Source organism: Oncorhynchus mykiss, chromosome 17 (genome assembly GCF_057628025.1).
Source record: "Oncorhynchus mykiss isolate SJ-2025 chromosome 17, ASM5762802v1, whole genome shotgun sequence".
Classification (NCBI taxonomy): Eukaryota; Metazoa; Chordata; class Actinopteri; order Salmoniformes; family Salmonidae; genus Oncorhynchus; species Oncorhynchus mykiss.
In genome coordinates, this window is record NC_143038.1 from 44,939,049 (window position 1) to 44,966,758 (window position 27,710).

Genomic DNA, 27,710 nt, shown 5'->3' on the forward strand with positions numbered 1-27,710 from the left:
CTAGTGGATAGACCATATGGTTCATGAGTTTCTAGTGGATAGACCATATGGTTCATGAGTTTCTAGTGGATAGACCATATGGTTCATGAGTTTCTAGTGGATAGACCATATGGTCAATGAGTTTCTAGAGGATAGACCATATGGTTCATGAGTTTCTAGAGGATAGACCATATGGTCAATGAGTTTCTAGAGGATAGACCATATGGTTCATGAGTTTCTAGTAGATAGACCATATGGTTCATGAGTTTCTAGAGGATAGACCATATGGTTCATGAGTTTCTAGTGGATAGACCATATGGTTCATGAGTTTCTAGTGGATAGACCATATGGTTCATGAGTTTCTAGTGGATAGACCATATGGTTCATGAGTTTCTAGTGGATAGACCATATGGTTCATGAGTTTCTAGTGGATAGACCATATGGTCAATGAGTTTCTAGAGGATAGACCATATGGTTCATGAGTTTCTAGTGTATAGACCATATGGTTCATGAGTTTCTAGTGGATAGACCATATGGTTCATGAGTTTCTAGTGGATAGACCATATGGTCAATGAGTTTCTAGAGGATAGACCATATGGTTCATGAGTTTCTAGTAGATAGACCATATGGTTCATGAGTTTCTAGAGGATAGACCATATGGTTCATGAGTTTCTAGTGGATAGACCATATGGTTCATGAGTTTCTAGTGGATAGACCATATGGTTCATGAGTTTCTAGTGGATAGACCATATGGTCAATGAGTTTCTAGAGGATAGACCATATGGTTCATGAGTTTCTAGTGGATAGACCATATGGTTCATGAGTTTCTAGTGGATAGACCATATGGTTCATGAGTTTCTAGTGGATAGACCATATGGTTCATGAGTTTCTAGTGGATAGACCATATGGTTCATGAGTTTCTAGTGGATAGACCATATGGTTCATGAGTTTCTAGTGGATAGACCATATGGTTCATGAGTTTCTAGTGGATAGACCATATGGTCAATGAGTTTCTAGAGGATAGACCATATGGTTCTTGAGTTTCTAGTGGATAGACCTTGTGGTTCATGAGTTTCTAGTGGATAGACCATATGTTCAATGAGTTTCTAGTGGATAGACCATATGGTCAATGAGTTTCTAGAGGATAGACCATATGGTCAATGAGTTTCTAGAGGATAGACCATATGGTCAATGAGTTTCTAGAGGATAGACCATATAGTTCATGAGTTTCTAGTGGATAGACCATATGGTTCATGAGTTTCTAGAGGATAGACCATATGGTTCATGAGTTTCTAGTGGATAGACCATATGGTTCATGAGTTTCTAGTGGATAGACCATATGGTTCATGAGTTTCTAGTGGATAGACCATATGGTTCATGAGTTTCTAGAGGATAGACCATATGGTTCATGAGTTTCTAGTGGATAGACCATATGGTTCATGAGTTTCTAGTGGATAGACCATATGGTTCATGAGTTTCTAGTGGATAGACCATATGGTCAATGAGTTTCTAGAGGATAGACCATATGGTTCATGAGTTTCTAGTAGATAGACCATATGGTTCATGAGTTTCTAGAGGATAGACCATATGGTTCATGAGTTTCTAGTGGATAGACCATATGTTTCATGAGTTTCTAGTGGATAGACCATATGGTTCATGAGTTTCTAGTGGATAGACCATATGGTCAATGAGTTTCTAGAGGATAGACCATATGGTTCATGAGTTTCTAGTAGATAGACCATATGGTTCATGAGTTTCTAGTGGATAGACCATATGGTTCATGAGTTTCTAGTGGATAGACCATATGGTTCATGAGTTTCTAGTGTATAGACCATATGGTTCATGAGTTTCTAGTGGATAGACCATATGGTTCATGAGTTTCTAGTGGATAGACCATATGGTTCATGAGTTTCTAGTGGATAGACCATATGGTTCATGAGTTTCTAGTGGATAGACCATATGGTTCATGAGTTTCTAGTGGATAGACCATATGGTTCATGAGTTTCTAGTGGATAGACCATATGGTTCATGAGTTTCTAGTGGATAGACCATATGGTCAATGAGTTTCTAGAGGATAGACCATATGGTTCATGAGTTTCTAGTGGATAGACCATATGGTTCATGAGTTTCTAGTGGATAGACCATATGGTCAATGAGTTTCTAGTGGATAGACCATATGGTTCATGAGTTTCTAGTGGATAGACCATATGGTTCATGAGTTTCTAGTGGATAGACCATATGGTTCATGAGTTTCTAGTGGATAGACCATATGGTTCATGAGTTTCTAGTGGATAGACCATATGGTTCATGAGTTTCTAGTGGATAGACCATATGGTTCATGAGTTTCTAGAGGATAGACCATATGGTTCATGAGTTTCTAGTGGATAGACCATATGGTTCATGAGTTTCTAGAGGATAGACCATATGGTTCATGAGTTTCTAGTGGATAGACCATATGGTCAATGAGTTTCTAGAGGATAGACCATATGGTTCATGAGTTTCTAGTAGATAGACCATATGGTTCATGAGTTTCTAGAGGATAGACCATATGGTTCATGAGTTTCTAGTGGATAGACCATATGTTTCATGAGTTTCTAGAGGATAGACCATATGGTTCATGAGTTTCTAGTAGATAGACCATATGGTTCATGAGTTTCTAGAGGATAGACCATATGGTTCATGAGTTTCTAGTGGATAGACCATATGGTCAATGAGTTTCTAGAGGATAGACCATATGGTTCATGAGTTTCTAGTGGATAGACCTTGTGGTTCATGAGTTTCTAGTGGATAGACCATATGGTCAATGAGTTTCTAGTGGATAGACCATATGGTTCATGAGTTTCTAGTGGATAGACCATATGGTTCATGAGTTTCTAGAGGATAGACCATATGGTTCATGAGTTTCTAGTGGATAGACCATATGGTTCATGAGTTTCTAGTGGATAGACCATATGGTTCATGAGTTTCTAGTGGATAGACCATATGGTTCATGAGTTTCTAGTGGATAGACCATATGGTTCATGAGTTTCTAGAGGATATACCATATGGTCAATGAGTTTCTAGAGGATAGACCATATGGTTCATGAGTTTCTAGTGGATAGACCATATGGTTCATGAGTTTCTAGTGGATAGACCATATGGTTCATGAGTTTCTAGTGGATAGACCATATGGTTCATGAGTTTCTAGTGGATAGACCATATGGTTCATGAGTTTCTAGTGGATAGACCATATGGTTCATGAGTTTCTAGTGGATAGACCATATGGTCAATGAGTTTCTAGAGGATAGACCATATGGTTCATGAGTTTCTAGTGTATAGACCATATGGTTCATGAGTTTCTAGTGGATAGACCATATGGTTCATGAGTTTCTAGTGGATAGACCATATGGTCAATGAGTTTCTAGAGGATAGACCATATGGTTCATGAGTTTCTAGTAGATAGACCATATGGTTCATGAGTTTCTAGAGGATAGACCATATGGTTCATGAGTTTCTAGTGGATAGACCATATGGTTCATGAGTTTCTAGTGGATAGACCATATGGTTCATGAGTTTCTAGTGGATAGACCATATGGTCAATGAGTTTCTAGAGGATAGACCATATGGTTCATGAGTTTCTAGTGGATAGACCTTGTGGTTCATGAGTTTCTAGTGGATAGACCATATGTTCAATGAGTTTCTAGTGGATAGACCATATGGTCAATGAGTTTCTAGAGGATAGACCATATGGTCAATGAGTTTCTAGAGGATAGACCATATGGTCAATGAGTTTCTAGAGGATAGACCATATAGTTCATGAGTTTCTAGTGGATAGACCATATGGTTCATGAGTTTCTAGAGGATAGACCATATGGTTCATGAGTTTCTAGTGGATAGACCATATGGTTCATGAGTTTCTAGTGGATAGACCATATGGTTCATGAGTTTCTAGAGGATAGACCATATGGTTCATGAGTTTCTAGTGGATAGACCATATGGTTCATGAGTTTCTAGTGGATAGACCATATGGTTCATGAGTTTCTAGTGGATAGACCATATGGTCAATGAGTTTCTAGAGGATAGACCATATGGTTCATGAGTTTCTAGTAGATAGACCATATGGTTCATGAGTTTCTAGAGGATAGACCATATGGTTCATGAGTTTCTAGTGGATAGACCATATGTTTCATGAGTTTCTAGTGGATAGACCATATGGTTCATGAGTTTCTAGTGGATAGACCATATGGTCAATGAGTTTCTAGAGGATAGACCATATGGTTCATGAGTTTCTAGTGGATAGACCATATGGTTCATGAGTTTCTAGTGGATAGACCATATGGTTCATGAGTTTCTAGTGGATAGACCATATGGTTCATGAGTTTCTAGTGTATAGACCATATGGTTCATGAGTTTCTAGTGGATAGACCATATGGTTCATGAGTTTCTAGTGGATAGACCATATGGTTCATGAGTTTCTAGTGGATAGACCATATGGTTCATGAGTTTCTAGTGGATAGACCATATGGTTCATGAGTTTCTAGTGGATAGACCATATGGTTCATGAGTTTCTAGTGGATAGACCATATGGTCAATGAGTTTCTAGAGGATAGACCATATGGTTCATGAGTTTCTAGTGGATAGACCATATGGTTCATGAGTTTCTAGTGGATAGACCATATGGTCAATGAGTTTCTAGAGGATAGACCATATGGTTCATGAGTTTCTAGTGGATAGACCATATGGTTCATGAGTTTCTAGTGGATAGACCATATGGTTCATGAGTTTCTAGAGGATAGACCATACGGTTCATGAGTTTCTAGTGGATAGACCATATGGTTCATGAGTTTCTAGTGGATAGACCATATGGTTCATGAGTTTCTAGTGGTTAGACCATATGGTTCATGAGTTTCTAGTGGATAGACCATATGGTTCATGAGTTTCTAGTGGATAGACCATATGGTTCATGAGTTTCTAGTGGATAGACCATATGGTCAATGAGTTTCTAGTGGATAGACCATATGGTTCATGAGTTTCTAGTGGATAGACCATATGGTTCATGAGTTTCTAGTGGATAGACCATATGGTTCATGAGTTTCTAGTGGATAGACCATATGGTCAATGAGTTTCTAGAGGATAGACCATATGGTTCATGAGTTTCTAGAGGATAGACCATATGGTCAATGAGTTTCTAGAGGATAGACCATATGGTTCATGAGTTTCTAGTAGATAGACCATATGGTTCATGAGTTTCTAGAGGATAGACCATATGGTTCATGAGTTTCTAGTGGATAGACCATATGGTTCATGAGTTTCTAGTGGATAGACCATATGGTTCATGAGTTTCTAGTGGATAGACCATATGGTTCATGAGTTTCTAGTGGATAGACCATATGGTTCATGAGTTTCTAGTGGATAGACCATATGGTCAATGAGTTTCTAGAGGATAGACCATATGGTTCATGAGTTTCTAGTGTATAGACCATATGGTTCATGAGTTTCTAGTGGATAGACCATATGGTTCATGAGTTTCTAGTGGATAGACCATATGGTCAATGAGTTTCTAGAGGATAGACCATATGGTTCATGAGTTTCTAGTAGATAGACCATATGGTTCATGAGTTTCTAGAGGATAGACCATATGGTTCATGAGTTTCTAGTGGATAGACCATATGGTTCATGAGTTTCTAGTGGATAGACCATATGGTTCATGAGTTTCTAGTGGATAGACCATATGGTCAATGAGTTTCTAGAGGATAGACCATATGGTTCATGAGTTTCTAGTGGATAGACCATATGGTTCATGAGTTTCTAGTGGATAGACCATATGGTTCATGAGTTTCTAGTGGATAGACCATATGGTTCATGAGTTTCTAGTGGATAGACCATATGGTTCATGAGTTTCTAGTGGATAGACCATATTGTTCATGAGTTTCTAGTGGATAGACCATATGGTTCATGAGTTTCTAGTGGATAGACCATATGGTCAATGAGTTTCTAGAGGATAGACCATATGGTTCTTGAGTTTCTAGTGGATAGACCTTGTGGTTCATGAGTTTCTAGTGGATAGACCATATGTTCAATGAGTTTCTAGTGGATAGACCATATGGTCAATGAGTTTCTAGAGGATAGACCATATGGTCAATGAGTTTCTAGAGGATAGACCATATGGTCAATGAGTTTCTAGAGGATAGACCATATAGTTCATGAGTTTCTAGTGGATAGACCATATGGTTCATGAGTTTCTAGAGGATAGACCATATGGTTCATGAGTTTCTAGTGGATAGACCATATGGTTCATGAGTTTCTAGTGGATAGACCATATGGTTCATGAGTTTCTAGTGGATAGACCATATGGTTCATGAGTTTCTAGAGGATAGACCATATGGTTCATGAGTTTCTAGTGGATAGACCATATGGTTCATGAGTTTCTAGTGGATAGACCATATGGTTCATGAGTTTCTAGTGGATAGACCATATGGTCAATGAGTTTCTAGAGGATAGACCATATGGTTCATGAGTTTCTAGTAGATAGACCATATGGTTCATGAGTTTCTAGAGGATAGACCATATGGTTCATGAGTTTCTAGTGGATAGACCATATGGTTCATGAGTTTCTAGTGGATAGACCATATGGTTCATGAGTTTCTAGTGGATAGACCATATGGTCAATGAGTTTCTAGAGGATAGACCATATGGTTCATGAGTTTCTAGTGGATAGACCATATGGTTCATGAGTTTCTAGTGGATAGACCATATGGTTCATGAGTTTCTAGTGGATAGACCATATGGTTCATGAGTTTCTAGTGGATAGACCATATGGTTCATGAGTTTCTAGTGGATAGACCATATTGTTCATGAGTTTCTAGTGGATAGACCATATGGTTCATGAGTTTCTAGTGGATAGACCATATGGTCAATGAGTTTCTAGAGGATAGACCATATGGTTCTTGAGTTTCTAGTGGATAGACCTTGTGGTTCATGAGTTTCTAGTGGATAGACCATATGTTCAATGAGTTTCTAGTGGATAGACCATATGGTCAATGAGTTTCTAGAGGATAGACCATATGGTCAATGAGTTTCTAGAGGATAGACCATATGGTCAATGAGTTTCTAGAGGATAGACCATATAGTTCATGAGTTTCTAGTGGATAGACCATATGGTTCATGAGTTTCTAGAGGATAGACCATATGGTTCATGAGTTTCTAGTGGATAGACCATATGGTTCATGAGTTTCTAGTGGATAGACCATATGGTTCATGAGTTTCTAGTGGATAGACCATATGGTTCATGAGTTTCTAGAGGATAGACCATATGGTTCATGAGTTTCTAGTGGATAGACCATATGGTTCATGAGTTTCTAGTGGATAGACCATATGGTTCATGAGTTTCTAGTGGATAGACCATATGGTCAATGAGTTTCTAGAGGATAGACCATATGGTTCATGAGTTTCTAGTAGATAGACCATATGGTTCATGAGTTTCTAGAGGATAGACCATATGGTTCATGAGTTTCTAGTGGATAGACCATATGTTTCATGAGTTTCTAGTGGATAGACCATATGGTTCATGAGTTTCTAGTGGATAGACCATATGGTCAATGAGTTTCTAGAGGATAGACCATATGGTTCATGAGTTTCTAGTGGATAGACCATATGGTTCATGAGTTTCTAGTGGATAGACCATATGGTTCATGAGTTTCTAGTGGATAGACCATATGGTTCATGAGTTTCTAGTGTATAGACCATATGGTTCATGAGTTTCTAGTGGATAGACCATATGGTTCATGAGTTTCTAGTGGATAGACCATATGGTTCATGAGTTTCTAGTGGATAGACCATATGGTTCATGAGTTTCTAGTGGATAGACCATATGGTTCATGAGTTTCTAGTGGATAGACCATATGGTTCATGAGTTTCTAGTGGATAGACCATATGGTCAATGAGTTTCTAGAGGATAGACCATATGGTTCATGAGTTTCTAGTGGATAGACCATATGGTTCATGAGTTTCTAGTGGATAGACCATATGGTCAATGAGTTTCTAGAGGATAGACCATATGGTTCATGAGTTTCTAGTGGATAGACCATATGGTTCATGAGTTTCTAGTGGATAGACCATATGGTTCATGAGTTTCTAGAGGATAGACCATACGGTTCATGAGTTTCTAGTGGATAGACCATATGGTTCATGAGTTTCTAGTGGATAGACCATATGGTTCATGAGTTTCTAGTGGTTAGACCATATGGTTCATGAGTTTCTAGTGGATAGACCATATGGTTCATGAGTTTCTAGTGGATAGACCATATGGTTCATGAGTTTCTAGTGGATAGACCATATGGTCAATGAGTTTCTAGTGGATAGACCATATGGTTCATGAGTTTCTAGTGGATAGACCATATGGTTCATGAGTTTCTAGTGGATAGACCATATGGTTCATGAGTTTCTAGTGGATAGACCATATGGTCAATGAGTTTCTAGAGGATAGACCATATGGTTCATGAGTTTCTAGAGGATAGACCATATGGTCAATGAGTTTCTAGAGGATAGACCATATGGTTCATGAGTTTCTAGTAGATAGACCATATGGTTCATGAGTTTCTAGAGGATAGACCATATGGTTCATGAGTTTCTAGTGGATAGACCATATGGTTCATGAGTTTCTAGTGGATAGACCATATGGTTCATGAGTTTCTAGTGGATAGACCATATGGTTCATGAGTTTCTAGTGGATAGACCATATGGTTCATGAGTTTCTAGTGGATAGACCATATGGTCAATGAGTTTCTAGAGGATAGACCATATGGTTCATGAGTTTCTAGTGTATAGACCATATGGTTCATGAGTTTCTAGTGGATAGACCATATGGTTCATGAGTTTCTAGTGGATAGACCATATGGTCAATGAGTTTCTAGAGGATAGACCATATGGTTCATGAGTTTCTAGTAGATAGACCATATGGTTCATGAGTTTCTAGAGGATAGACCATATGGTTCATGAGTTTCTAGTGGATAGACCATATGGTTCATGAGTTTCTAGTGGATAGACCATATGGTTCATGAGTTTCTAGTGGATAGACCATATGGTCAATGAGTTTCTAGAGGATAGACCATATGGTTCATGAGTTTCTAGTGGATAGACCATATGGTTCATGAGTTTCTAGTGGATAGACCATATGGTTCATGAGTTTCTAGTGGATAGACCATATGGTTCATGAGTTTCTAGTGGATAGACCATATGGTTCATGAGTTTCTAGTGGATAGACCATATTGTTCATGAGTTTCTAGTGGATAGACCATATGGTTCATGAGTTTCTAGTGGATAGACCATATGGTCAATGAGTTTCTAGAGGATAGACCATATGGTTCTTGAGTTTCTAGTGGATAGACCTTGTGGTTCATGAGTTTCTAGTGGATAGACCATATGTTCAATGAGTTTCTAGTGGATAGACCATATGGTCAATGAGTTTCTAGAGGATAGACCATATGGTCAATGAGTTTCTAGAGGATAGACCATATGGTCAATGAGTTTCTAGAGGATAGACCATATAGTTCATGAGTTTCTAGTGGATAGACCATATGGTTCATGAGTTTCTAGAGGATAGACCATATGGTTCATGAGTTTCTAGTGGATAGACCATATGGTTCATGAGTTTCTAGTGGATAGACCATATGGTTCATGAGTTTCTAGTGGATAGACCATATGGTTCATGAGTTTCTAGAGGATAGACCATATGGTTCATGAGTTTCTAGTGGATAGACCATATGGTTCATGAGTTTCTAGTGGATAGACCATATGGTTCATGAGTTTCTAGTGGATAGACCATATGGTCAATGAGTTTCTAGAGGATAGACCATATGGTTCATGAGTTTCTAGTAGATAGACCATATGGTTCATGAGTTTCTAGAGGATAGACCATATGGTTCATGAGTTTCTAGTGGATAGACCATATGTTTCATGAGTTTCTAGTGGATAGACCATATGGTTCATGAGTTTCTAGTGGATAGACCATATGGTCAATGAGTTTCTAGAGGATAGACCATATGGTTCATGAGTTTCTAGTGGATAGACCATATGGTTCATGAGTTTCTAGTGGATAGACCATATGGTTCATGAGTTTCTAGTGGATAGACCATATGGTTCATGAGTTTCTAGTGTATAGACCATATGGTTCATGAGTTTCTAGTGGATAGACCATATGGTTCATGAGTTTCTAGTGGATAGACCATATGGTTCATGAGTTTCTAGTGGATAGACCATATGGTTCATGAGTTTCTAGTGGATAGACCATATGGTTCATGAGTTTCTAGTGGATAGACCATATGGTTCATGAGTTTCTAGTGGATAGACCATATGGTTCATGAGTTTCTAGTGGATAGACCATATGGTCAATGAGTTTCTAGAGGATAGACCATATGGTTCATGAGTTTCTAGTGGATAGACCATATGGTTCATGAGTTTCTAGTGGATAGACCATATGGTCAATGAGTTTCTAGAGGATAGACCATATGGTTCATGAGTTTCTAGTGGATAGACCATATGGTTCATGAGTTTCTAGTGGATAGACCATATGGTTCATGAGTTTCTAGAGGATAGACCATACGGTTCATGAGTTTCTAGTGGATAGACCATATGGTTCATGAGTTTCTAGTGGATAGACCATATGGTTCATGAGTTTCTAGTGGTTAGACCATATGGTTCATGAGTTTCTAGTGGATAGACCATATGGTTCATGAGTTTCTAGTGGATAGACCATATGGTTCATGAGTTTCTAGTGGATAGACCATATGGTCAATGAGTTTCTAGTGGATAGACCATATGGTTCATGAGTTTCTAGTGGATAGACCATATGGTTCATGAGTTTCTAGTGGATAGACCATATGGTTCATGAGTTTCTAGTGGATAGACCATATGGTTCATGAGTTTCTAGTGTATAGACCATATGGTTCATGAGTTTCTAGTGGATAGACCATATGGTTCATGAGTTTCTAGTGGATAGACCATATGGTTCATGAGTTTCTAGTGGATAGACCATATGGTTCATGAGTTTCTAGTGGATAGACCATATGGTTCATGAGTTTCTAGTGGATAGACCATATGGTTCATGAGTTTCTAGTGGATAGACCATATGGTTCATGAGTTTCTAGAGGATAGACCATATGGTTCATGAGTTTCTAGTGGATAGACCATATGGTTCATGAGTTTCTAGTGGATAGACCATATGGTTCATGAGTTTCTAGTGGATAGACCATATGGTCAATGAGTTTCTAGAGGATAGACCATATGGTTCATGAGTTTCTAGTAGATAGACCATATGGTTCATGAGTTTCTAGAGGATAGACCATATGGTTCATGAGTTTCTAGTGGATAGACCATATGTTTCATGAGTTTCTAGAGGATAGACCATATGGTTCATGAGTTTCTAGTAGATAGACCATATGGTTCATGAGTTTCTAGAGGATAGACCATATGGTTCATGAGTTTCTAGTGGATAGACCATATGTTTCATGAGTTTCTAGTGGATAGACCATATGGTTCATGAGTTTCTAGTGGATAGACCATATGGTCAATGAGTTTCTAGAGGATAGACCATATGGTTCATGAGTTTCTAGTGGATAGACCATATGGTTCATGAGTTTCTAGTGGATAGACCATATGGTTCATGAGTTTCTAGTGGATAGACCATATGGTTCATGAGTTTCTAGTGTATAGACCATATGGTTCATGAGTTTCTAGTGGATAGACCATATGGTTCATGAGTTTCTAGTGGATAGACCATATGGTTCATGAGTTTCTAGTGGATAGACCATATGGTTCATGAGTTTCTAGTGGATAGACCATATGGTTCATGAGTTTCTAGTGGATAGACCATATGGTTCATGAGTTTCTAGTGGATAGACCATATGGTTCATGAGTTTCTAGTGGATAGACCATATGGTCAATGAGTTTCTAGAGGATAGACCATATGGTTCATGAGTTTCTAGTGGATAGACCATATGGTTCATGAGTTTCTAGTGGATAGACCATATGGTCAATGAGTTTCTAGAGGATAGACCATATGGTTCATGAGTTTCTAGTGGATAGACCATATGGTTCATGAGTTTCTAGTGGATAGACCATATGGTTCATGAGTTTCTAGTGGATAGACCATACGGTTCATGAGTTTCTAGTGGATAGACCATATGGTTCATGAGTTTCTAGTGGATAGACCATATGGTTCATGAGTTTCTAGTGGTTAGACCATATGGTTCATGAGTTTCTAGTGGATAGACCATATGGTTCATGAGTTTCTAGTGGATAGACCATATGGTCAATGAGTTTCTAGTGGATAGACCATATGGTTCATGAGTTTCTAGTGGATAGACCATATGGTTCATGAGTTTCTAGTGGATAGACCATATGGTTCATGAGTTTCTAGTGGATAGACCATATGGTCAATGAGTTTCTAGAGGATAGACCATATGGTTCATGAGTTTCTAGAGGATAGACCATATGGTCAATGAGTTTCTAGAGGATAGACCATATGGTTCATGAGTTTCTAGTAGATAGACCATATGGTTCATGAGTTTCTAGAGGATAGACCATATGGTTCATGAGTTTCTAGTGGATAGACCATATGGTTCATGAGTTTCTAGTGGATAGACCATATGGTCAATGAGTTTCTAGAGGATAGACCATATGGTTCATGAGTTTCTAGTGGATAGACCATATGGTTCATGAGTTTCTAGTGGATAGACCATATGGTTCATGAGTTTATAGTGGATAGAACATATGGTTCATGAGTTTCTAGTGGATAGACCATATGGTCAATGAGTTTCTAGAGGATAGACCATATGGTTCATGAGTTTCTAGTGGATAGACCATATGGTTCATGAGTTTCTAGTGGATAGACCATATGGTCAATGAGTTTCTAGAGGATAGACCATATGGTTCATGGGTTTCTAGTGGATAGACCATATGGTTCATGAGTTTTTAGTGGATAGACCATATGGTTCATGAGTTTCTAGTGGATAGACCATATGGTTCATGAGTTTCTAGTGGATAGACCATATGGTCAATGAGTTTCTAGTGGATAGACCATATGGTTCATGTGTTTCTAGTGGATAGACCATATGGTTCATGAGTTTCTAGTGGATAGACCATATGGTTCATGAGTTTCTAGTGGATAGACCATATGGTTCATGAGTTTCTAGTGGATAGACCATATGGTTCATGAGTTTCTAGAGGATAGACCATTTTTTATTTTTTTTATTTATTTCACCTTTATTTATGGTTCAAGAGAAAATTGCCTAATTAATTTAAAAAAGCATCTAATCAACAATGGCATTATTTGTAATTAACTCTGCAACTCTTTCAACTTTGACTTTTTTCACAACTGCCACCAGTTTGGTGCCAAAACATTTACAACAACAAAGAGATATTGACATACAGTAGTATAATAAATAAATAGATTTCATACTGAATCCCTCAGATTGAACACCAATGGTATTCACTAAGTTGATGGTTTATATTTAGTATAATGTTTTACAGCTTTGTCATTCTTTTCTTTTTTAAATCATCTTATTTTAATATTTGATATATTTGATGTGATGAGGCCACACAGAGAGCCAGAGGTAATTACACATTTGATAATCTGAAGAACCCAAAAGGGCCACTAGATGTCTTGTGATAAATACATCAAATCCTTTAAAGTTACCAAAATTCTGGTAGTTTACTGGTAAACTTAGAATGTTTCCAGTAGTATACCCTCCCTTTGAAACCCTACTCATGACCATAATGAGGAATGACATAGATTAAAGGAAACATTTACCCCAGTCAAAGGCTTTGACAAAACCTGTTGCTATGTTATTACATTGAAGACCCATTTACAGCAGTAGCTTTGTATGTCAGCTTACATATATGTATATGTCAGGGGTGCACAAGTGCAATCCTCAAGTTCTGCAATCATGCTGCTTTTCTTTTCTTTGTGATCCTGTTTGGCTAGAAAGTGCACACACGCCTAGTTTTTCAGGTAGAAACCAGTCTCTTCAATTCAGATGACGCTGCAGCCCCTCAGGGGAGCAGAACAGAGCACCTCTGTCTCAGGTTCTAAGCCCTCCTTCTCCCCCCTGCAGGAGACGGTGTTTGCAAATCAGAGGAGCTTCGTGGCTAGAGAGCTGAAGTCAGGGACAGACTACCTGGTGACGGTCATCGCCCAGTATCCCAACAGTGTGGGAGAGCCTGTGTCCGCCAAGGCAAGAACCAGTGAGTTCACAGAGAGGGTGGGACAGAGGCAGCAGAGGGAGGGAGGGAGGGAGGGAGGGGAGAAGCTGAGATAATTAGAAACCAATGCATGAATCAGTGAGTACACATGGAAAGATGCAGAGGAAGAGGGGGGGTGGAAGCCTGGAGGAGAGAAGGAGAGAGTAAAATGTCAATGCATTTCAATTCCATTTGACAGACGGGTGTGGAAGGGGAGGATATGGAGATGACAGGAAAAAAGCAGGACCACTTTATGAATGGAGCTTTATCTTTACTTTCAACCTATGTATATTTTAGATGAGTTCTGGATACCATACCAACACAGTCTTTCTTACCTCTCAATGACATGTCATATCATCTCCTCTCTCCACATCTGTCTTTCTTTAGGCACTAACAAGTTCTCTCCCGTTTCTCCTCAATGTGTCACTCTCCAATGTGAAGCCAGACCATCCTCGTAGAACACAAGTATGTCTCATCTGCCTCTCATCCCTCCCTCTCCACCCCTTGTTTCTCAGACTCGCTACCGGGGGTGTCCGGTCTTCGTCTGGTCCAGGCTGGTTTCTTCTCTCTCTCTCTGACCTGGGACGCTCCCACCTCACAGTTCCAGGGCTACCGACTCACCTATGGTCCCCGAGGTGAGACACGTGCTCGCATGTACAAACACACACACTCATGCTCACACTCACACAGACACACCTATACTCCGACTACTGCTCAGTCAAGCATACTCTCATTCTTTGTGACAACTGCTGATGTAAACATGGCTTTATAACATACATTTGATTGATTGTTCACAGATGAAGGAGAAATACATTCTTTCATGTTACAAAACACTAAACTCCTTACATCTTTTCTTTGCAGGTGAGAGTGTAACAGACACAGAAATGGGGAGAGAGGGAGGGATGGGGATAAAAACCTACATGTGGCAAGTTGAGAAATGTAAATCTGTGTGTAGTTTTAAGGACAGCAGGGTAGTATGCAGTACTATGGTGGAGATACGACGTCTCACCTTATACCGCCCTCCGTCGCTCCCTGCCTGGCAACGAAGAGTTGTATTACCCAATCATTACCACAAATATCACATACACTTTTACAGAGACGTTAAAAACTATGCAGGAGAGACATAGGGAAACTTCAGGTGTGTAGTAGGGATTGAATGTGGCTGCAATTCTATACAGGTAAAGGGTGTGTTATGTCAGATAGATCTATTTATGGGGTGTGTTGAGGTGCGTGGTGTGACGTGCCCCAGAGGAACTACCACCATACGCCACAACATAACTCAGCGTGGCAGCTCCATCCCTGAGTCAGGGTGTGGCAGGAGTACCAGTCTCACATGGAGAACGTTTAGGAGGACAGATTGGCACTCTTGTGTGTTTGTTTTAAATTAGGTCAGTGTGTATTCTTTAAGGGTGCTACACACAATTTCCATAATATATCTGCAGTAATAGTGGAATGATAGTGTTTCATAATATTTCCCCCCCCAAAAAAATATTTGGACACATGCAAAATTGCATTCTAAAATGCAGAATTTCTATTTTACAACAAAGGGCTTCTGTTGTCAAAAAGGGAAATCTGTTTCGAATTTGTGACTGGCCGTTTCCACTAAATTACACAGTGTAAACATCGCTCTGTCATTTCCTGGTTGCTAAAATTCTACACTGTTCGCTTAATTTCAGAAAACAATCACTGAATAGTGTAGGAAATCATTCCTTTGTTCCATGTAAATCGCTGTGAAATATATTTTCAATATAAAAAACATGTTTTTACAGTTTTTATAGCCGTTTGAAGCCGGTGTGCTAAACGGCTCAAGCGCGAGTCTCCACCATGTTACGTAGGGTATTTACCAACAAGGAATTCAGCAGGAGAATTTCTGCCCTCATTCATTTTCAACAAGGGCATGCAGAGAAATGTTTGGGGGATTGTGAGTGGCGAGAACCATGCTGGCGCCAGAAAAAGTTGAGCTCTTCACTAGTTTATGAACATTTCAAGCAAAGCGTTGTGAAGAGGAGGCACCGACTCTGGTTTTACGAGTTAAAGGAGCAGACATTGAAATGGGTTTAGAATATTTATGGAAAAATTTGAATGGATGCAAGAAGGATTCAGGAGGGGATGAGAATGGGCTGGATGAAGCCTAAGGCAGGTAGACATCATCCCGCCATGGTAGTTAGGCTGCTGTGGTGATGGCAACCCGCCCCAGGAAGAACCTAAGAGACACTTGATAAGTCTAGTACCACACAGTGACGTAGAAAGCGACATGCACTGCACAACACAGAGGAGGAATCTTAGTTTGGTGAGGTTTAAGTAGGGTGGCAGTGGTGATTACGGAGAGTGAGGACTAGTTAAAACGTTGCAACAGGCGTGGAAGCTGATTGGCAGTTAGTAGCAGTTGGTGTTTGTTGAGTTAGTAAGTAGCTGCGTTGAGGGCAACTAGTCAAATTGTTGCATTCAAGTCTGGTCCTCTCTCCTGATTTTATGTTAATTCTTAACCCCATCAAAACTCACCGTTACGGGAAATGGGATGCGATAAGGCGGGAGATTTGTTTTGAATGCAGCCTAGTACTGTTGTAATTCACCTAGTTTTCACATGGGGGAGCCATTCTTTGAGTAGGAGCAAGCAACTGCAGGCCCTAATTCATGCACCCAGTACACCCACACCCACAGAGATGGGCAAAAGATACATTTTGATGTGTCTTGTTACAAATACAAGATACTCTAAAGACCAATGTATCAAACTAAAATACAGGTATTTTCTATTTTCTAAATACAAAATACATTTGCAAGGACTACAACAACATTCTCAGTAATGGTAACAAAAAACATTCCACTTGCTATGACTGTGATATGTGGTTGTTTATCTACTTTAGTTGAATGCAGTATGCACTGACTGTAAGTCGCTCTGGATAAGAGTGTCTGCTAAATGACCAAGCATGCTTTGCAAGTGTTCATATTTACATTTTGTCACACCATAGTGTCATCAGACTTCTGATACTAATGCAGGGTGAAAGGGGGTCACTGTTATAAAAAATGATATAGAATAAGTATTTTGTATTTCAAAAATATAAATGATAGGTCTTGAAAGTATCTTGTTACAAAATATATGGATTGTAGTTTAGGCCAATGACATACATATGACAAAATACTCAAAAGTAATCGAAATACGTATTTTCCTCTCACTAACAGAAATACTGCCAATCTCTGCACGACATGCACGCACGCACGCACGCACACACGCACACACGCACACACGCACACACACACACACACACACACACACACACACACACACACACACACACACACACACACACACACACACACACCCCCCGTGTATGCCTTGTCTGTGGTAGGATGAAGATCTGTGCCCATTTCGCCAGGCTACACATTCCTCTCAGGCTGGCGCATTGCCTTGGCAACAGCCTGAAAGTGCGTGTGGAGCTGGGTGGGGCTGGGGTTGCCTCAGACTGCAGGTCAGACAGACAGACATACAGAGAGGCAGGCAGGCAGGCAGGCACACACACACACACACACACACACACACACACACACACACACACACACACACACACACACACACACACACACACACACACACACACACACACACACACAGTTCTCCAGACTGCTCTTGATCTTCCTCATATTATACAAGTACAAGCATGTGCATTTAAAGATGTGTATAGTCAGCTGTGTATGTACTTGCCTGTTGCCTGCTCTAACCCTTGTGAATGGCTGGCTGTGAATAATTGACAGGTCAGCCCAAGGCCCAGCTATTGGAGCAGTCTCTGGCTGCAGACTCTACTTCTGTCACCCTGGAGAGGCTACTGCCTGACACAGAATACGTCCTCACCCTCTACCCGCTGTTCCCCCGAAACTCTGCCTCCCCCGCCACCCTCACCTCACGGACATGTAAGTACACCACACCCTCTTTCCCATTACCCTCAGTCAGTACTGCATGATGCATCATATCATCTTCTGTTTAACATGAACTTCACATTATTGGTGTATTTGTATTTGTTATGGATCCCCATTGTTATGGATCCCCATTGTTATGGATCACCATTGTTATGGATCCCCATTGTTATGGATCCCCATTGTTATGGATCCCCATTGTTATGGATCCCTACTCTTTTGGGGGTCCAGCAAAAGTAAGGCAGTTTATACCATTTTTAAAACATTACAATACATTCACAGATTCACAGATTTCACAACACACTGTGTGCCCTCAGGCCCCTATTCCACCACTACCACATATCTACAGTACTAAATCCATGTGTATGTATAGTGCGTATGTTATCGTGTGTGTGTGTGTCTGTGCCAATGTTTGTGTTGCTTCACAGTCCCCGCTGTTCCATAAGGTGTTTTTTTAATCTTATTTTGTAAATATAATTTTACGGCTCGCATCAGTTACTTGATGTGGAATAACGTTCCATGTAGTCATGGCTCTATGTAGTACTGTGCACCTCCCATAGTCTGTTCTGGACTTGGGGACTGTGAAGAGACCTCTTGTGGCATGTCTTGTGGGGTATGCATGGGTGTCCGAGCCGTGTGCCAGTAGTTTAGACAGACATCTCGGTGCATTCAACATGTCAATACCTCTCATAAATAAAAGTAGTGATGAAGTCAGTCTCTCCTCCACTTTCAGCCAGGAGAGATTGACATGCATATTATTAATATTAGCTCTCTGTGTACATCCAAGGGCCAGCCAGCCATGCTGCCCTGTTCTGAGCCAATTGCAATTTTCCTAAGCCCTTTTTTTCCCACGACTGAACAGTAGTCAAGGTGCGACAAAACTAGGGCCTGTAGGACCTGCCTTGTTGTTAGTGTTGTTAAGAAGGCAGAGCATCGCTTTATTATAGACAAACTTCTCCCCATCTTAGCTACTGTTGTATCAATATGTTTTGACCATGACAGTTTACAATCTATGGTTACTCCAAGCAGTTTGGTCATCTCAACTTTCTCAGTTTCCACATTATAGATTTAGTTGAGGTTTAGGGTTTAGTGAGTGTTTTGTTCCAAATACAATGCTTTTAGTTTTAGAAATATATAGGGCTGACTTATTCCTTGCCACCCACTCTGAAACTAACAGTAGCTCTTTGTTGAGTGTTGCAGTCATTTCAGTCGCTGTGGTAGCTGATGTGTATAGTGTTGAGTCGTCCGCATACTTAGACACACTAGCTTTATTTAAAGTCAGTGTCATGTCATTAGTAAACATTGAAAATAACAAGTGGCCTAAACAGCTGCCCTGGGGAATTCCTGATTCTAACTGGATTATATTTGAGAGGTTTCCATTAAAGAACACCCTCTGTGTTCTGTTAGACAGGTAACTCTTTATCCACATAATAGCAGGGGGTGTAAAGCCATAACACATATGTTTTTCCAGCAGCAGACTATGATCGATAATGTCAAAAGCTGCACTGTCTAACAAGACAGTCCCCACAATCATTTTATGATCAATTTCTCTCAGCCAATCATCAGTCATTTGTGTGTGCTGTGTGCTGTGCTTGTTGAGTGTCCTTCCCTATAAGCATGCTGAAATTCTGTTGTCAATTTGTTTCCTGTGAAATAGCATTGTATCTGGTCAAACACAGTTTGAGCCATTGTTGTGAGCCATTGTTTGTGAATGGAAGAGGAGAACAGAAGTTCTACAGTTGTCATGCTCCTGAGCCTGACCTCACAGCAAGCACAGTGCCTTGTGGCAGTCATGTGAAGGCTACATTAAGAGGAAATCATTTGGAACTGTTTTTGGATGGATGGATTTCATGCCATGTAAACCATACCGATTGGCCTCATGGTCTCATGACTTTATTTGAACCATAGGTGGAAAGGTAACAGTGATCAGAAAGGTTGTCATCGCCAGATAGGGAGCTTTGCACGTCTTTCTCTGACACTATTCTTTCAAATTATTAGAAAGTCATACTTCCATCTGGTGGTGACTATTTGCGCTGCAGTAAACATAAAAAGTCTGAAGCTCTCATCTATTTTTCTTCTGTGCCCTATTTCAGTATGTGCACTGTGTTTCACCTCAATTTTTGTGTGTGTTTGCGTGTGTGTGTTATGTCTGTCTTGCAGTGCGTCTAGAAGCGGCCCAGCAGCTGTCAGTGGATACTGTGTCAGAGCGTAGTGTCCGGGTGTTGTGGAGAGGAGTGGGTGGAGCCAGGGCCTACAGACTGGTCTGGGGACCATTCACCGGTAAGGAGAGAGACAGTGACATTTGACAGCAGATTATGTGCCAGTATACCCATGCACCAATCAGTATAGACTTACCTTATTAACATGTATATTTACACAGAGAGGTTGTTCTTCAGAAATGTATAGTGACACAGAATGGAATTTATGAGAGAATCAGCAAGGCTGTTAATACTTTGAATAGTGAGCAGGCAGTGACACAATTTATATGTGCACAACAACTGTCCTTTTCTTTCACCCCTCCATACCTTCCTCTATCTTCTCTCCTCTGCTCTCCTCTCCCCCACCCATCTCTCATCTCCCCCTCTCTCCTTTCCCCCATCTCTCCTCTCTCCCCATCTCTCCTCTCCGCCCTCTCTCCTCTCCTCTCCCCCGTCTCTCCTCTCTCCCCCCTCTCCCCTCTCCCCTCTCCCCTCCCCCCACCCCCTCTCCTCTCCCCTCTCTCCTTCTCCCCACCCCTCTCTCCCCCCTCTCTCCTCTCCCCCACCCACCCACCCATCTCTCCTCTCCTCTCACCCCACCCCACCCACCCACCCATCTCTCCTCTCCTCTCACCTCACCCCCTCCCCACTCCCCTCTCTCCTTCCCCCCACCCCTCCCTCCTTCCCCCCACCCCTCTCTCCTCTCCTTTCCCCCCACCCTCCTCTCCTCTCTCCCCCCTCTCCCCTCTCCCCTCTCTCCTTCTCCCCATCCCTCTCTCCTCTCTCCCCCTCTCTCCTCTCCTCTCACCCCACCCCCTCCCCACTCACCCACCCACCCATCTCTCCTCTCTCCTCTCACCCCACCCCCTCCCCACTCCCCTCTCTCCTTCCCCCCACCCCTCTCTCCTTCCCCCCACCCCTCTCTCTTCTCCTTTCCCCCCACCCCTCTCTCTTCTCCTTTCCCCCCACCCTCCTCTCCTCTCCCGCCACCCATCTCTCCTGTCTCCTCTCCCCCCATCCCTCTCTCCTCTCCCCCTGCCTCTGTGTCTCTCCCAGGTCGTGATGTGGAATCTGTGGAAGTGGCTGGTGACAGTGAGACTCACACCCTGTTGAACCTGCAGCCAGACACTGAGTACATTGTCACTGTCATCGCTCTCTACGAAGGCAACACAGAGGGTCCTGGTGCTACCACCAGGTTCAAGATAGGTATAGAGCTACACACACACCCATGTATGCATGGCAGACACGCATACACACACACACAACACGCATACACAACACACACACACACACAATTCAGTAATTTCCTAAGCACTTTACAAGGTTAAGCAAATTTGGAGAGATCACTGAAACACAAACAGATTTCCCTCTCCTCTCTCGCTCTCGTTCTATTTTCCTCTCGTTCTATTTTCCTCTCGTTCTATTTTCCTCTCGTTCTATTTTCCTCTCGTTCTATTTTCCTCTCACTCTATTTTCCTCTCGTTCTATTTTCCTCTGTCTTTGTCCCAGTAACTTCCACTTGTGGTTCATTTTAGCCAATGAAAGAATGCCTTTATGAAAGACTATTTCTGCTGCGTCCAACAGACCATAGTGTAAAGGAGGATAATAGAGGCAGTAGAAAATAGAGGAAATAGAGGAAGAGAGATAATGATATTATTCTGCTTACTAAATATTTACAGTTTATCCTTTTTTGGAAGTTAAATCTGTTGCGCACATGCATACTATGCAGAAAACACACACACAAACACACACACATACAGCTTCCTGTGTACACATTTTTGAGGGGATGTCTTCACTTAACAGGGATTTGTGTTGTTTGAGTTAAAGCTGAGTCATCATCATGTTTATTGGTCTGGATTATAATCAGGGAGGGGGTAGCATACTGTAGTTATTTAATACAGAATGCCTCCTTATGCTCCTCTCTGGGATCTTTGATCTCAAATGGAAGGGGAAACACACAATGTTTGTGTAGCTAAGAGTTGTTCTAAATAAGTGTACCGGCAGTCCAACTAAGATGCATTATGAATTGAAATCCCCTCTAATAGCTGATTATAAACTGGGTGGTTCGAGCCCTGAATGCTGATTGGCTGAAAGCCGTGGTATATCAGCTATAGCACGGGTATTACGAAACATTTATTTTTACTGTTCTAAATACGTTGGTAACCAGTTTATAATAGCAAGGCACCTTGGGCGTTTGCGGTAAGAACAGCCCTTAGCTGTGGTATATTGGCCATATACCACACCCCCTTGTGCCTTATTGCCTTATTGCTTAAATATCTTGTTGGTTCCGTTTTTCTGTGCTCCGTTTTATTTACTTATCAAATAAGGAACACTCAAAATGTGCACTTAATAAATCATAACAATTTTAATCAAAATACAGCTGTAGACAGAAGTCAAAGATCAAACATCACACATACAACTGATGTCTCTCCTGAGTTCTGCCCCATAGGGAAAAGTCCCAAGTTATTTTATTAAGCCCGAAGTCCAGCCCTAGTGATGTTACTGCATACGTCATTACCTGCTACTCATCCGACCAAGCCCATGCATACACAGCTATACAAACTTACAAGAGAGAAACAATAGTTCCATTGTTTTCTAAAGCCTCAGCAGTAAATGTCCATTCCCCCAAGTTGATTTATAGAAGTATGTCTGACTAGCCTCTTATCTATTTTACTCCCCTGCAGGGCTCTATGTTTATCTTTGAAGTGCTTTCTCACAGACCCCATGCAATAATTAACACATTTCTCAGACCATTTCTTTATAATATGCAGAGACTTAGTAAAGACTGTGGAACAATTAATAAAAAATAAAAAATTAATATATACTGTATAATGTTAATCAGTAGTCTAGGACCCTATAAATGTGGAGGAGGAGGGGTCCCATACCCCCCCCCCTTCTATTAATACAACATAAGCATAGTCAATTATTATATTACATCAAACATTTGGTGCAGCCCCTATCATGACCCCAATTTGACCCCATCACCCTGAATGGGTTTTTAAGAGGTTCTGGCATACCATGATATATCAGTTGATAAGACCCATGGTTGGGTTGTGTCTCTGTTCCCCCCATGCAGAGAGTCTGGAGCAGCAGGTGCTGAGGGCAGCCACCACCGGGCCCTCCTCCATCCGCCTCACCTGGAACCTAATCCAGTCTGCCAGGGGATACCGCCTGGAGTGGAGGCAGGGGGAAGGTCAGACATACACACACACACACACTCACACTCACACACTCACTCATGCTTGCATACACACGTAAGGACACACACACGCGTACTCTCACACATACAAGCGAAAGTTTCATGTACTTTCGAACCCCTAAACATTGAGTACACCGATCCATGCACACAAACATAGATGTACCCTCGCTGACTGACTGTCAACGTCAAACTACCTTACTGTAGTCTCTCTCTCCTCAGGTGGCAGAATGCAGAGTCAGTCATTCTCCAGGAACACCACTATTTATGATCTGTCAGGGCTGCAGCCCAGCACTGAGTATGTCATCACCTTGTTCACCCTGTATGAGGGACGAGAAGAGGCCACCCCCGTCTCCACCTCTCCCACAGGTCAGAGATAGGGGCAGGCGCGACCCGCTTTGTTTTAGCCCCTTTGTATTTTATATTTACTTCTATATTTCACTTATTATTTGTATCTTATTTGTTTCACCATTTTACTGACTTCCCCCCCTCATGTGTACAGTGGAACAGCCGGTGGGGAGGGTGTCCAACCTGCGAGTGGTAGAGTACCTGGGCAGCACTGTGCGACTGGGATGGACAGGGGTAGCCGGGGCAACACAGTACCGTATCCTCATGGTCAACACTGAAGGTAAGGGCACATCTCAAATGACGCTCTATTCTCTCCCTATATAGTGCACTACTTTAGACCGGATCTCACATATGTTTTAACACTCTGTACTTACAGCGCAAACAGAGGAAACCCGCAGTATCCCTGGAAGCCAGACGACCCTTGACCTTAGGGGTCTGACAGAGGGCGTGTCTTATGGGGTCAGCGTGACAGCTGTGGTGGGAGACAGCGAGGGGGACCCAGTCACTGTCTACATCAAATCAGGTGAGACACACACACACACACACACACACACACACACACACACACACACACACACACACACACTGATTGTATGCTAGTGCATGCTCCAGCCTGTGAGAGAGAGGATGTGGATGGATTGAATGCGTGCAGATCTTGGCTCAGGGCTGCAGGGTGTTTGCCAGTTTGGTAAACAGTGCTTTGCTGTGGCTGTGTGATGAATGGCTGCCAGCTGATTGTCAATGTGAATAGGTGGTGAATAGTGATACTGAGGGGAGGTGAGCTGAGGCAAGCACAGACAGAGATAAAAGAAGAGGGCTGTGTTTAGTAGGCACGAAATGGCAAAATTTTTTGATATGGGAAATGTAAGTTTGATATTGAGCATGGAAAAAAGTTTGGTGGTGCACTGAACCACAATGTTCTTATTGATGTGTGATTTCAGAACAAGCATTGGAGAGAGTGACAAACCTGCGTGTGACAAACACCAATGGTCGGCGACTCCGAATCGCCTGGACAGGGGTTTCCGGGGCGACAGGGTACAGGGTCACTTGGAGACAAGGCAACAGTAAGTGTCACCTGAATTATGCTTGGAATGATTTTGTGATAAACTAGTCCTCAGAAATACAATGTTGTGATAACATAATTATAGCAGCAGTCCCTATTTTATATGTATGTGTTACTTTCTCTCACCTTATTTTATATAGAGCAGTGTCCCAGTGTGTGTCTTTAACATTGTGTATCTCTCCTAGATGCGGAGCAGTCCCGTGTTCTGGGGCCAGAGGCCTCGTCCTACACGGTGGAGGGGCTGCAGCCAGACACAGCTGTGGTCCTGGGCGTGGCGGCTGTGATTGGTCAACGTATCGGGGAGGTGGTCACCCTCTCGGCCAGGACCAATGGCAACAACGGCTCAAGCACGGTTAGCGGCCTGCGTATCATTGATGTCACCTCTCAGAGGATACGCATCACATGGTCACCAGTCTCCAGGGCAACTGGCTACAAGATTACCTGGCGCAGTGGAAATGGTAGGCGTGGTTAGGATAAGTGAGATGGGTGTTATCTGACGTATAAATTACATTCCTAAGGATCCTTACCTTAGGTCTCAAAGCGCATTAAGACTCAAAGAACACATTGTATTGGGATTGTCTAGTAGTTGCTCTAGTCTAGTAATACAGTAATAGCAATCCCCAGTAACGTTCACCTCGTTGCCTGACCCATAGAGAATGATAGAGGCCTCTAGTGGCCAAAAGGCTGTTTTAGCATGGCCAGAGCCATTGAGGGCTTACACCATTTTAATGTAGTCAACTGTGTGTGGCTTACAACTTTATTGGCTGATATCCCTGTTGGAGTCATGTTCAAGCAGGTCATCAGGAGGGATCAGCCAATTGTAAAAAAAAACATTTACTACTTCAAAATGGAGATTGCCTCAATGGCACTACCTGTGCGCTCCCAGACCGCATAATTGGAACTAAACTCAGCAAAAAAAGAAAAGTCCCCTTTTCAGGACCCTGTCTTTTAATGATAATTCATAAAAATCCAAATCTTCATTGTAAAGGATTTAAATACTGTTTCCCATGCTTGTTCAATGAACCATAAACAATTAATGAACATGCACCTGTGGAACGGTCGTTAAGACACTAACAGATTACAGACAGTAGGCAATTAAGGTCACAGTTATGAAAACTTAGGACACTAAAGAGGCCTTTCTACTGACTCTGAAAAACACCAAAAGAAAGATTCCCAGGGTCCCTGCTCATCTGCGTGAACGTGCCTTAGGCATGCTGCAAGGAGACATGAGGACTGCAGATGTGGACAGAGCAATAAATTGCAATGTCCGTACTGTGAGATGCCTAAGACAGCGCTACAGGGAGACAGGATGGACAGCTGATCGTCCTCGCAGTGGCAGACCACGTGTAACAACACCTGCACAGGATCGGTACATCCGAACATCACACCTCCGGGACAGGTACAGGATGGCAACAACAACTGCTCGAATTACACCAGGAACGCACAATCCCTACATCAGTGCTCAAACTGTCCGCAATAGGCTGAGAGGGGCTGGACTGAGGGCTTGTAGGCCTGTTGTAAGGCAGGTCCTCACCAGACATCACCAGCAACAACGTCGCCTATGGGCACAAACCCACCGTCGCTGGACCAGACAGGACTGGCAAAAAGTGCTCTTCACTGACGAGTCACGGTTTTGTCTCACCAGGTTTGATGGTCGGATTGGCGTTTATCGTTGAAGGAATGAGCGTTACACTGAGGCCTATACTCTGGAGCGAGATCGATTTGGAGGTAGAGGGTCCGTCATGGTCTGGGGCGGTGTGTCACAGTATCATCGGACCGAGCTTGTTGTCATTGCAGGCAATCTCAACGCTGTGCGTTACAGGGAAGACATCCTCCTCCCTCATGTGGTACCCTTCATGCAGGCTCATCCTGACATGACCCTCCAGCATGACAATGCCACCAGCCATACTGCTCGTTCTGTGCGTGATTTCCTGGAAGACAGGAATGTCAGTGTTCTGCCATGGCCAGCAAAGATCCCTGATCTCAATCCCATTGAGCACTTCTGGGACCTGTTGGATTGGAGGGTGAGGGCTAGGGCCATTCTCCTCAGAAATGTCTTGGAACTTGCAGGTGCCTTGGTAGAAGAATGGGGTAACATCTCACAGGAAGAACTGGCAAATCTGGTGCAGTCCATGAGGAGGAGATGCACTGCAGTACTTAATTTAGCTAGTGGCCACACCAGATACTGACTGTTACTTTTGACCCTCCCCACCCCCCTTTTTTCAGGGACACATTATTCCATTTCTGTTAGTCACATGTCTGTGGAACTTGTTCAGTTTGTCTCAGTTGTTGAATCTTGTTATGTTCATACAAATATTTACACATGTTAAGTTTGCTGAAAATAAACTCAGTTGACAGTGAGAGGACATTTCTTTTTTTGCTGAGGGATGCTTTCTCTATCATTCTTTATGGCCTGACCCCATCTGTCTACAGGAGTGGAGTCCTCCCGCACGGTGGCCGCTGATGTCACTTCCTTCACCATCGACAGCCTTCAGGAAGACTCCTCCTACCGAGTCTCAGTCTCCTCACTGATTGGGTCTCGGGAAGGATACCCCACCTCCCTGAACACCAGAACAGGTACTCTATCACTCCATTACCAAATTGACCCCTAACCCCTTCTCTTCTTGATAACCCATAGTATATTTGAATGAGTTGGTTAACTGTCAACAATATGGTAACAGCTTCACTTAGCCCTCACTTAGTAAATTTAAAAATGTATTGAATTAATTAAATGAGTGCTATCCTATAGAACAGTGCTTGTAAATTGGTGACTGATCTCTTCCACTTCTCTGTCCTCAAG

General features: G+C 41.9%; 1 protein-coding gene across 7 annotated transcripts in view; it reads left to right on the forward strand.

Moving 5' to 3' along the window:
- The window catches only part of LOC110493231 (uncharacterized), a 121,357-nt gene that overhangs the window by 29,266 nt on the left and 64,381 nt on the right, over nucleotides 1-27,710 (forward strand). For all 7 annotated transcript variants that reach the window (XR_016487963.1, XM_090205706.1, XM_090205702.1 and 4 more), the window contains 12 exons: nucleotides 14,070-14,199; nucleotides 14,712-14,831; nucleotides 17,947-18,102; nucleotides 20,266-20,385; nucleotides 21,360-21,509; nucleotides 23,380-23,496; nucleotides 23,722-23,868; nucleotides 24,002-24,127; nucleotides 24,224-24,370; nucleotides 24,789-24,911; nucleotides 25,096-25,368; nucleotides 27,344-27,487. Coding sequence is in view for 6 of the 7 variants with exons in the window: in XM_090205706.1 (XP_090061832.1) it covers nucleotides 14,070-14,199; nucleotides 14,712-14,831; nucleotides 17,947-18,102; nucleotides 20,266-20,385; nucleotides 21,360-21,509; nucleotides 23,380-23,496; nucleotides 23,722-23,868; nucleotides 24,002-24,127; nucleotides 24,224-24,370; nucleotides 24,789-24,911; nucleotides 25,096-25,368; nucleotides 27,344-27,487 (1,753 nt within the window). In the remaining variant the exon portion in view is untranslated. The remainder of the gene's footprint in view (nucleotides 1-14,069; nucleotides 14,200-14,711; nucleotides 14,832-17,946; nucleotides 18,103-20,265; nucleotides 20,386-21,359; nucleotides 21,510-23,379; nucleotides 23,497-23,721; nucleotides 23,869-24,001; nucleotides 24,128-24,223; nucleotides 24,371-24,788; nucleotides 24,912-25,095; nucleotides 25,369-27,343; nucleotides 27,488-27,710) is intronic.